The 12697-nt window shown below is 38.5% G+C and overlaps 1 protein-coding gene across 2 annotated transcripts in view; it reads left to right on the top strand.

Moving 5' to 3' along the window:
* Positions 1–11367: 11367 nt before the first annotated feature.
* fam193a (family with sequence similarity 193 member A) overlaps positions 11368–12697 on the top strand; it is a 28570-nt gene continuing 27240 nt past the window's right edge. For both annotated transcript variants that reach the window (XM_015345885.2, XM_015345884.2), the window contains exon 1: positions 11368–11784. In XM_015345885.2, coding sequence (XP_015201371.2) covers positions 11569–11784 — 216 coding nt within the window. In that variant the 5' untranslated portion in view covers positions 11368–11568. The remainder of the gene's footprint in view (positions 11785–12697) is intronic.

Below are 12697 nucleotides of genomic sequence, written 5' to 3'. Positions count from 1 at the left end.
ATGATATTTTTATCAATGCGAATTTAAAGTACATCTGTCTTGTTGTATCAGCAGCGTATTATAGTGAAATCTAGGAGCAATATTCTTTTCTGAAGGTAACATAGGCACAAATCAGCTTGACTGAGATAGTTTGTTAAGGTTGCTGTCAAGAGAAAGGAGATTTATCAAGTCTTTAAACTCTGTTTTGTCAGCTGTTGCCTTTAAACTATGATACAAAATGATCAGCCCCATTTCTCTCTGATCATGATGACACAAGACACAGGCTTATGCTGAACAGACAAATCAGATTTTAATCCTTGTCAGGAGCTGGACAGAGAAACAAAGAGCAAAAGCCGTACGGAATTGTACAGTTCATGTGCTTGTATTTCAGAAGGATAATTCCTGAAAAGTGTGGGAATGCTTTCTTGGATGAGTCTTTTGTTAGTGTTACTGTCAATATAAGATTTTATATTTCTGTTGCTTTTTAGTGATATCATTTGACACCACAATCTTCCCATCAATTATTGATATGGTGATTAGCTACATATGACTCTTCTGTTTTAATTTAAATTTTTGCAATATATCCTAGAATTGTAACTTGGGAGTACTAATTTATTACGTTCCATAATGAGGCTCAACACTTTACAAAAGCAAATTGCAAATTTGTACTTGCTCACTCACATTTTTCAGATCATGCAAAGATACCTTGTTGAGGCTTCTGATAAATTTCTGTCCTTTTCACAGGCATTTTTCTTAGAATAATAAGACATGGCATATAGTCTTCTGCAAGTTGCTGTGACATTTTCTGTTCTGGTATATATAACATGTGCTGATATTGATAGCATGGGCTGGTATTCATCCTAATGAATAAGGTAAAATTAACACATTGTGTGTTACAATGTACCATTCCAAAGTCTGGAAACACCATGTACAAAGAAAATGCATTACACAGAGGAACGTTTCTGATAAGTAGGATGGCAGTCAAATTGTCTTATCTTTATCTGGATGGCTGTACAATTGAGGAGGACATGTACATTGCTTAATAAATCATGGATTACACTGCATTTTGAATTTGCACTTGAAATAATGCATGAAACTGTGTGATCGGTAACACCCACCTGTGTAATATGCAACTATCCTGATAGTATAGTATAGCTGGCAAACACACACATAATGTCACACAAACTGACATTTTGAAATATTCCTTGAAAATGAGTATACACTAGGCTGCTTCCACAATTAGAAATTAATGTCTGTAGTATATCATAAAAGAAAAGACAGCTGTCTGTTCACTGATCCAAAAATATTAATACTGTACATCAAAGGATTAAAGTACCTATAAAGAAATAATAACCATATTATCAACACCAGGCTCTCTGTTCTTGAACTTTCTCCAGCCATTTGATAATGATTACTGGAAGACATCAAATAAATAATTGAAATATACGCTGTGTTTGTATTCTAAAACAAAAAAATAGTACAACTAAGCATTGAATAGTTTCCTTAAACATTGATGCAGCAGGGATACTTCTTCCAGCTTGCTTTTTGTCCAAAACATCTAGTTGCTCTTGTCTGTTGCTTTAACACCTGCGCCTATGCTCAGTGAAGATTTCAAAGCTATTAAGGAGAAGTATTTGCTCCATCTGTCATCATTTCTGCCCTACAGCTAAATACTGAGATACATTATATCTCGTGAAAAGGTCCAGGTAGATCCAATACAGTACTACTGCTTTGGTCTGATTAAAAACAAAAGCCAGATGTGTGTCAACATGGTTGATGAATATACAGCTAAAGGTAGGTTTAGAACCAAAGACCTCATCAACAGCATTTCACTGGAAATTCACTTTCATTGTCTTTTTGAACATTTTGAAAACAACAACTTTCTTCACCATGTCATTTCTGTCGATATCACTGCACAGATAAAACAACTCAAGACAAATATATACATTATTCTTAAGCAATAGAATTTAAGGTAACTACTTTGCTGGTTTCCTGACATGACGTGAAAGCAAAAACAAAAAGAAACAAATCATGTGCTAATAAGCCCTACAGAATTATTCTAAAGCTTGATTTATTGGAAGTTAGCTTGTAATAGCTTTGCTGAGATGGCAGAATACTTGGGGCCAGAAGTTAGATGCAGGTATCCTTAATTTCTCCCCAGACTCCACAGCTGACAGCTAAAGCGTTTTTGAAATGTGCATCATTAAACCGAGAAGAGAGAAGATTACAGGCAACACACACAGAAATTAAATAAACTGTAATCCACATAAGATGAATTTGTAAACCACAGCCAAACAGTGATTCATGACTATAATACAACATGTAAGCAAAAAGACAAAGACTTATTGGATTTTTATTGAATTCTACCACACACAAGCCTTACACCCAGAGCCCTGCCAGAACAAGACAAAAGTAATTTTCATATTCTAGGGAAAGACTCTTAGCTTTGTTTATTTCTACATGTACTGCACTGTCAGCGTCCTTGTGTAGTTTATATTAATGTTAGTACCAAGGAAATTAGGCTAAACAATGAAGATTTTGTGGATAGTACTACAGTCAAAGTTCAAATTCATTTCAGGTCAATTTCAGGGTTAATTCAGGGTCAGGTTAGATGTCAAAACAAAGCAGGGAAGCACTTCAAATTTTCTTACACGTCAGCCCAGAAAAGTCTTCGGACAATATGAGTATGTTTAACAAGCATGAGTAAAAATGTTCTGTCACTTAACATTTTTGAGAAAGGCATGAAGGAATTTTAAATTGGATAACAACTGTAATGATGTAACTACTGTAATGTATCATAAATTAGCTAGAGTGTTGTTGTTTTAATACCTGTTATTTATGCATTAGTTAATAAATTTAAGCATACTTAAATGGTTGCTTAAATAATTAACCACAAGTGTTATTGTTTTCATACATACAGTAGGTACCATTTGGTGTTGTGTTAAGATGACCTTCAGATGTCTGAGGGAACATTTTTTATTCCTGGAAGCAATCAAAAATTATAGCACCGGAATTTCTATTAATCTGGTTTTCAATTTATGAGCAGTTTTTAAGGAACAAATTACAAAAGTACCAAAGTTTGGACAATGAGGGATCACTGAATTTTTTTCTTATTATATACAAGTATAAATAGAATAACAGATGTCTTATAATGCTCAGCATACTTCAAATCATTACAGTGCTTTTGTGAATTAAATATCGTTTTAATATTTTTATGGTGTTATTAATTTAGGAATTGATTAAGCTTTTTTTAAATTGGACAAAAAAGCACATTTCCTAAATGTTTAAAATATATTTTGCTATGAGTTTACACTACAATTATAATGTCAACGTTCTCTTTTAAAGTTGCTGAAATTGAGCCCTACTCTGTTGCCGACATAATTGATAATATAGAACAATGAAAATTTCACATTTACCTTCCAGTATTTTCCTGGTAATTTTCCACTCCGGAGATGACACATCCAATTTGAAAGTCTTACCTTTGGCAGGCTATAAACTTCCATGCCTTTCACATACAATTATTATACTAATCGCGGTTCTTAAAACGCTGTAACCCGTTCTCTGACAAGAAAATATTGCCTGGATTGAAATTTAATAATTTTGTGTGTGTTCATTTCAGAAAAAAATTTGATAAGAAATATAACTAGATTTAAACCTTAGAATCAATTATTATGTTACTTTTAGATTTAGTGGCTTTATATATTATATGTGTATAATGTCCTATTATAAAAAAGGATGTTTCATTCCCTTGTGTATTATATATAAACTGTAATATATGGTATGTATTTTATATATTACTTATATTTTTATCAATTATATATTTATTAAATAATTATGTGTACAGTATAATTTCCTATCATAAAAATGTCTAATTCCCCTTGCTATACTGTTATAAAGATCACCACATCGATTTTGGAGTTGCTTAGCTTTACCGTAAAACTCTTTTGGCCTCCAATGTTCAAGAATGAAAGAAAAAAACTGAGACTTTTGATGAAAGTATGAATTTGTGCCTTTCACTAAGATTACATCTCAAAGGAGTTCTCCTGTTTTATCTGTTGTGTACAGCAGAGCCTTGGCATGATGTAGCTGAAAAGCAGAAGAGAAACACCAATCCCTAATAAAAAAATCCTATAGGAAATCACATGGACAAGACTCAGTAGGAAACCCAGTAGAAATATATCACACAACTTTGGAATCTTCCCGTTTCTGTTTTCTGATAGATTCCTAGTGAGTTTCCAATATGAATCTTATTTATTTTCATCTTGAAAGCAGTTGAAAGCTGAAAATCCAAAAATGATAGGCCTCTTATTTAAATTGTTACTTTAAAAAGATTAATCTTTCATATCACAATGTGATAGTTACGCATACAATGACATTTTTACAAAATGTCGCAACGTGCAGACGGTGTAATCCATCAGAGTAATGTCATTCTTGTGTGATTATGTTAATGGAATTTAGTAGATGCTTTTCTGCTGAGATCCTTTCAAATAATCCCATTTGATAAAAAGACCTTAAATAAACCTTCTAGAATATCTAAGAAAAATTCATTTGGATTATACAAATCCTATAAGACTGTACCAGGAAAATGTAAAATTACCTTTGGAATGTGTGAAACTGGGAAATGAATTGTGAAAGTTTGTTAAAATGTTATTTAAAAGTTCAGAAACATATGAAGCAGCAAAGTTTTTAGATAATGTAAAATTTGTCTCGAAATGTCTGTTTAGCTCTCTTCACGTTTATTTATATTCTGTGTAGTGAGTGTTCAGATTTAGAAAGGAAGATACTGCCCCCTGTGGTCTGATCACAAACATTTTTGTATTCAATTTCTGCTGCACAGCCTGATAACAAGTACTGAATATCATCCTACTTAATCATTATCTCTGTCTGGTTTTGTTTCAACCATGGCAATATTATGTTTTTACATAAAAATAAAACAATATTTACAAAGTATAAAAACAATGTAACAGGAGTTTCATTTTTATCATTTCATTTTTTCATATTGTCATAGCTGAGTAAGTAAGCAGCAATACAAAATTAATAAAGGCTATGCTCAGTCTACACATCATTTTCTTTCAGTTCAAAGGTTACTTTCAAAACCTGTCCACTGTGGTGCAAAGCAGTAACCACAGCTTCTGTGTGTATTCTATATTTCCAGGAGCGGAAATGTTATGGAAAAATACAGATAGTTGATCTAAAATACAAAATCAATGTAAATTTACTGAATGGGGGCATTTGGGCCACCACATGCAGCCAATATGGCTTGTATGAGCCACGGTTTAAAAGTCTATCAGTATCTGATGTGGCACCATTCTTCCATGACAAATTGAATCAACTCGTGTACAGTCGACAACAAGTGGAAAACACTTTGAGGTTTCATTCCAGAATTTTCCACGGATGCTTGATTGGGTTCAGATCCGGTGGCTGAGAAAGCCGTGACGTGTGGAGAACATCAGTCTCAGCTCATCAGACCACTGGGCACACATGCTCCTGGGAGACACCCCTCCTGATAGGAAAGACAGGCTGCAGCAGGGGGTGAAGATGATCACTCAGTACTGTTACGCCAGGCCCGTAGGAGGAAAGAAAAAGGGCACAGCAGAAAAAGGAAAATGGCAGGCAGCTGAGATGCGCAGGGGAAGCAGTCAGATCTGGGCCGGAGACAGGAAGGGATGATAGATAGCTAGCAAGTGGGAGCATTGCAAACAGGAACCGGACGTCTGTGAACGGGATACTCACACACTCACACACTCACACACTCACACACTCACACACGTTAGTCGACTCAATGTCAGAGCCCCTGAGGGCTGGTTCCTCAAGGTTTAAATACTGTGCGATGTTCAAAACGAGGTTGATAAGCCCGGCCTGATCTCGTTAGAGATGGCCCTGAAGAGCTCCTTGCACATGTGGAATGCGCCGTGGTGATGGAGGGTGCTGATGCAGGAGCATCAGGGCATCACAAGTACCATTGAGTAATGACTAGAACTGACACTGCACACTAAGGGAAAAGGTGCACTCAAACCATGCAAGGAAAATAAGCCACACAAAATTACAGAACCACCAGCATTCTTCAGTGTGGGAATCAAGCACTTAGATCCTGCTCATTTGTCGAGAACGTGGTGAAAGGTGCCGTGAGTTCACTGGACGTGCAAACTAACTTACTTTGTGAAAATGTATAAAGCAGTCTATGCACTGCAATATGTCTACCATAGCCCACTCTGTGGGGCTGTCAACAGACTGTTTTGGATTTTTCTGCCTGCTCACAAACCAGGCTGAAATTTGTGGTCACTGGATCTGCAGTTGCTCGTCTGTTTTACCTTGCACTTATAATTGAATGCACAGATATGACCCTTCAACTCACTGTTGCAGCAATGCCAGCTACACTGTAATTACAGTGCAGGCAACCAGATCTGTCCAGCATTTGTATACACAGCCCTAAGCTTGCTGGGTTGGCATTTGCTTAGTTAACCCTTAGTTATACCTGTGTGGAAGCCTATCCTTTTAATATACTGTACTTGGTGTGCCTCATTTATCCACTAACTGTACCAGTCTAAGGATACATCAAGGCAGTCTGGGTAGAAGCACCAATAGGGAGAACAACTCATACCAATTTGACTGAAGCCAATATATTGAATCAAACAAGATAATTCTGTTTTCATTCTGAATTTTCAGTTACTTAAAAGGTTAATATCAGGGGTCATCCAACCTGGTTCTGTAGAGGCTTTCTATAGACAATATTTAAATTGTCAGTTTCCAAATGCTGGAAAAAATGTACATGTAATCAATTAAGCATCTGATTAGTCAAGGTAAGTGATTTAAAGGTTTATTTAGAAACAAAATTGCAATACCCCCTAGGATCAGTTTCCTTAATTGACAGATAAGCTACATTAACTTATAGTTACGTTAACTTTAAAAATAGGTGATTAAGGTGACCTATAAGATTTACTGGATAGAGGCTCTCTAGGACCATAATTTTAAATAAGTATTTTATTTATTAATCTGTTCTTTGTAATGAGAATTCCGCTGAATATACTGTATTCTGAATCATTTTGGGAATCCAAAAAGAATTTTAAACATTTAACCAATTAATCCATTTGGGTGAGATATAACGAGACAATGTGATACACAGGAAAAATATGAACTTATGTTCCCTTTTTTACGCTCCTTGTCACCTCCTACACCTTGACCAGCTGTAGCACTGTCTGGTTTGGGAATTGCAGCGCTTCAGACCACAAGAACCTGCGACGAATTGTGGAAGCAGTTGAAAAGAGCATTGGAGCCTCCCTTCCGTTTCTGTCACCTATCACAAAGGCTGCTGACACAGGGCCTCCAGTATAGTAGATGAGCCCTCCCACCCCTCCCATAAACTCTTTGCCCTCCTACCATCTGGAAAAAGATATCGCAGTGTACGGGCCAGCTCCACCAGACTCTGTTACAGCTCCTTCCCGCAGGCTGCCAGGCTCCTCAACACCCTGGAATCTACTTGCACCCACCCCAATTCCAGAAACAGGGTTTAAATCCCCCCAGTGTGTTGTGTATATTGTATTATGTATTTGCCTGAGTAATTTGCACTCTGCACTATGTGTATCCCGTCTACAATGTCTATGTCAGTGTCCTGTCTGTATTTGCACCGTGGACCAGGAGGAACGATATTTCATTCCACTGTATACTTGTATATGGCTGGAATGACAAATAAGCGTGAACTTGAACTTGAGCTCCTGAGTGTGAAATGACAATGCAGGAAGTGTGATAAGATGTGTGTGCTTGTCTGAATGGGGATTGGGCACATATAAAAAGCCTGAATAGCACCGCAGTCATGTCGCCTTCTAATGAAAGACAGGGAGAATGTGCTCTAGCAATGCTGTTTTCAGGAATGTTGCAGTGGGACATCACCTGGCCACTCACTCAGGCCAAAGATATTCACCACCTCTTTCTACAGCTCCAGAGACTTCAAGACTTCCAGTTATCACATCCCGTGTTTTAAAAATAACACTAGAAACCTTAAGAATCGCTCCCTATCTACAATGGCTGTGAACTAAACTTTAAAGAAATACCACTGTCTTTAAAGAAATACCACTGTCAAATATTTCTAGTTCAACAAACATTTAATTGTGTCTTGCAGCCTTTACAGACCCTTCTCGTTGTGTCCCATCATTACAAAATGATGCAAATTATTTTTTACACTTAATATTTTACTCATATATAAATTCTTAAACTAAAGCCTTCTGAGGATATGTTATATCACAAAAACTTCAGCAGAACCAAAAGAGAAACAAACTACAACATGTTGATTGCAAACGGGTAGATTGCAGACCCATAAAATCAATATTTAGTGAAAGCACCTCTGGCAGTAATTGCAGTGGCTTACAGTCATTTTGGGTAAATCTCTACCGCACAAGATCTAGGTGCAGTTTTTGCCCAATGTTCTTTGTGAATTTTCTCAAGGCTTCTTGAGTTGCTTTAGGATCGCTCGTGGACAGCAGTCTTTCAGTGTTTTCACAGATTCTCAATAGGATTCCCCTCAGAGATTTGACTGGGCCACTCGAGGACATTCATTTTCCTATTCATCCCTGCACAGCTACACAAACTACAGCTTTGGCCTTGTGCTTTTGGTCATTGTCCTGCTAAGAAAGTGAATTTTTGTCCCATTTTATTCCCATCAGTATTAACAAGGTCTCTAATTGCTTCTGATGAGAAAAAGAACTATAACATAATACTGTAACCATCATGCTGGACAGAAGGGGGTGGGTGAATGCTGCACCATGTTAGGTTTGCATCTGATGTAAAACTAATTTGATTTAGACCATATTTAGCCTGCATTTAAACCAAACTTTTCCAATTTTTTTCCTGTCAGGATACAAAACCTTTTGTCAATATCACAAAGGTGTTTTGTTGGAAACGCTATGTCTGACTTGAGATGTTTTTTTTTTTTATTATTTCATACAAGCCCCCTTTGTGAAGTGATCTGAATACTGTTTTCTCCCATCTGAGCCGCTGAACTCCATGACTCTTTAAAAGTAGTTGTTAACCTCATAGTGGCATTCCTAACCAGTTTCCTCCTTGCCCTGCTGCTCAGCTTGGAGGTACAGCCTTATTTATCTCGGCGTTTTCCACTTCTTAACGATTAGATTAACCGTTCGCCAGCAGAAAATGGAGAGAAACAAAACGTGCGCTTCTGACTCTCCACTCTGTTAGGTTCACGATCAACAATACGGCACTGTACTTCCTGGAACTGCAATACAACAGTTGACCAGCAGATGGCTCACAAAGCACACTCATTATACTAAAAAAAGACCTTTAAATGAAAATAATCAAATGTTGGTTTGGGTGTGCGTCATACATTAAAGAGAAAAAAATAGTCGTGAAGGCTGAGAAGACTCTTCTGTTGTGAGGTTATGTATTCTAGAGGCAAGTATGGCTTTATGTGATCATCATTTCTATCTCTGTTGATAGTTCTTTGTCTTTGTATTAGAAGTGGCCAGATCAGGTATTAGGTCACATGTCTTTTTTCAGAAGAGTCGTCTTTTTGTTGTGTTAGAGGTGAAAATCAATACGGAAGCAGAAGATCTCTGTTAAAGCGTCCTTCCAATTTCATTAGACAATCTACATATAAATGAAATTAAATCATGCATCCATGGAGTAAAAACACATCAAATGTATGTGGAGGTTTGACTCACTCGTGTGACGCCACTTTGTTCTGAGTTTTAAATACACTTCCCAGTAACTTCATCTGCGTCCTCTCGTTTGTGTTTCACTGCCGATTTTGAATAAGTTCTTTGGGTTGACTTGGTCAGTGCCTTCGAGGATTTAATACATAGGCCAGATCCCTTGGTAGTCTTCTCTGTTCAAGACTGAAAACGTTCAGTACTTTAAGCCTGTCAGAGTGAGACTTTCCTTGACGCCTGGGTATGTACTGTGTCTGGTCTCTTTCCACTGGATGTAACATGCACACAGTATCCTGAATTGTATAATTTAACATTAAACATTAATTACATATAGTTAAAATTCTACACAAGTAACTATATATATATATCCTAATTTTATATTTCCATTTTTATTGTTTCCTCGTATTATCTAAAAATTAAATCAGCTTCCCTTTCTTATTTTAGCTAAAACATGCGCTTTTAAACCTAAAACTCAAAATCTCAAAACCGCAGAAATGCTGTGTATAGCGTATTATGCTTCAGAAATCGTAAAGCATAATATACTATACAGATGATTTTCAAAGGGGGGGCTTTTGGCTCATCTCTATTAATTGTTTAGTGTTCATTTTCTATTCACGTTAGGGTTGTATTGAGGACATCTTTCCTCCAAAAGACGGATTAGAATGAATTAAGATGGATTCATTTTCGAGACTGTAATTAACGCGATTAGCAAGCATTCTTCTTTTTCTGGCTGCATGTCAAAGAGCAAAGCACAATGAGCAAATACCGGAAACGATATCCGCTGATCGATCTATACCATTATCGGAAATGCGTTTGTCTTGGTGAGGGTCGTTGCATCTCGGAGTCTATTCTAGAAACACTGCGATCAAAAAGGGACTGAGAGATATAGCTATAGAACTGGACTGGAAGCCACTTAATCAAATAACAACATTGAAAAAGACAACTTTGAAACTGCGTGACATCGGGTGGGATGACACAGCAGCAGAAAACAATTTACCTTAATTTTGGCCTGACGGTAAAAAGTTAATGAGAAGCCAGATTGACAAATTATTTTTCTTTTTAGCATTGTTTGAATTTCTGAATCAATTTTAGCACATAATGAAAATAATTAAAAAGGCGTTTTGTTATTGACAAGCCATGGAAACATTTCTGTAGTTTTTTTATGCACTGTTTTGCGCTTTTGCTTCCAGGTAATAACGTTCGCACAAATAGTTCTGTTTTTTGCCACTGGCGCTTCAGTCATTCAAGAAACTTAACATTTGTCACTTGCATGACGAGTTCAAGTGTGTGAAACTGTTAAAGGTACAACCCACAAGATATTCCTAGACTTTCACCACTAGAGTGCGTACTACCAGCTACATAAATTTGAAAAGTTGAAATTATTTGAATTCTATATAACCCTTGACAGCATACAGGAGGAAACTCGCTAAACGTATATTATTGTATGCGTCTTCATTCTGGTCCTAAAACCTGTAGTTTATTTTACTGCCTGTTACAATTTCCCTAAAACTGAAATAATAAAAAAAAAACTCCAAAGACTACAACCATCAAGTTCGAACGCCCATCGGGCAATGTCAATAACGAAATGCATCTTGGGGCGCTGTAGTTTCGTGGCGACCTGGAAAACAACGGGACCCGGTGGGCAGAATGGGGCCGATAAAACACCATTTCCCATAAAGCCCGAGGGTGGGCAGATGACGCAAACGACGCAGTCGCGCGGGGACGTGAGCCCTAGCATCCCATTCCTGTTGGGCCGGCCATGTTGGAACCTGAAGTCTCTTAGCTCTGTGGAGGAACAAGAGTGACTGGATATTTTGGATTCCTTATAACAGCCTTTCGAGGTGAAGGTGCGAGCCAGAAATCTACCGAGCGGGCAGCGTTTCGACAGACGGCAGACTGCCTGTGACTTCAGAGGGAAGGGGGAACGAAAATGAGCCCCACCGACGCAAAACGAGGAGCGAAACGCAGGAAGAGCAAGCGGGGCGGTGGCAGCAGTAGTTGCAGTGGTGTTGTTAGCAGCAGCAGTGGAAAGGCCGGGGCTTCTGCCGCGGCCCGGAGTCCGCAGGCAGCGGGAGCCCAAGCGGCGGCGATGGGCTTGCTGACAACCGGGGGTCCTGGCAGTGACAGCGCTGGCCTGAACAGGGAGGTGAGCTTGTTAGCCGCGGTGTGGCGACGGGTTGATAACACGCACGGTGTGGAGACGGGCTGGATTGCTACACCTTTTGAGGCCTGCAGAGATTGAGAGTTTTGTTTACAGACAGATCGGCGGTGTACAATTGCAGGGCTGGGGGGTACTACCCCGGGGAATTGAACCCCCGTAGACGGAGTGCTCGTAGCGTTCTGCAAAGGGCGAGGCAGGCGGGTTTGTTATTCTCGTTCAACCGCCAGGTAAGATGCAGGAGGCTGCCTGGGTTCACCTTGATATTATAGCGATCAACTTGGGAAGTTGACTCTTGTGATCACGGCGTGTTTCGTGACAGCTCGGGGCTTGTACTTGTTGAGCTGTCCCCCCTGCTCTTCAACTTTCAAGCGGAGCAGCGCCTGAAAAAAAAAAAAAAAAAGTTCGGTTAAAAACGTGCCCAGTGGCTGAAATCTCTGATGTTTGAATAAAAAAAGGCACCAGCGGCAGAGAAGTGCTTCCAGCTTCATGTAAAAAAAAAAAGAAGTCGCCGGTATGAAAAATTCTTAACTCCACCAAACACAGACCGACCTCACTGCCATCACGCATCTGTTTGTATGACGTGCAGCGTTATTGATGCCTTCAAGGAGGAGATTGCCTTATCTGCACCAGGTGTCAAGCGTGTTCAAAGAAAAATTGGCTTTCTTGACAGGTGCATCAAAGCAGAGGGGAAAGTGTTTAGTAAAGTGTCATGTTTTGGTGCTTCCATCAAATGTCAACGTCTCGTCCCATCTCGAGTGATATAAAATGAAGACACTCAGAAAGGGAGAGGAGAGCTAGGGCACCTGGAGCCCCTGTAGTTTGCTACACAATATTGTGTGTTTTTATAACGGCATGAACACTTCCTGAAAATTGATTTTACTTTTCTGGACACATTTCC

Source organism: Lepisosteus oculatus, chromosome 1 (genome assembly GCF_040954835.1).
Source record: "Lepisosteus oculatus isolate fLepOcu1 chromosome 1, fLepOcu1.hap2, whole genome shotgun sequence".
NCBI classification, from domain to species: Eukaryota; Metazoa; Chordata; class Actinopteri; order Semionotiformes; family Lepisosteidae; genus Lepisosteus; species Lepisosteus oculatus.
The sequence above is the reverse complement of the archived record's forward strand: the minus strand, read 5'-3'. Positions and strand labels throughout refer to the sequence as shown.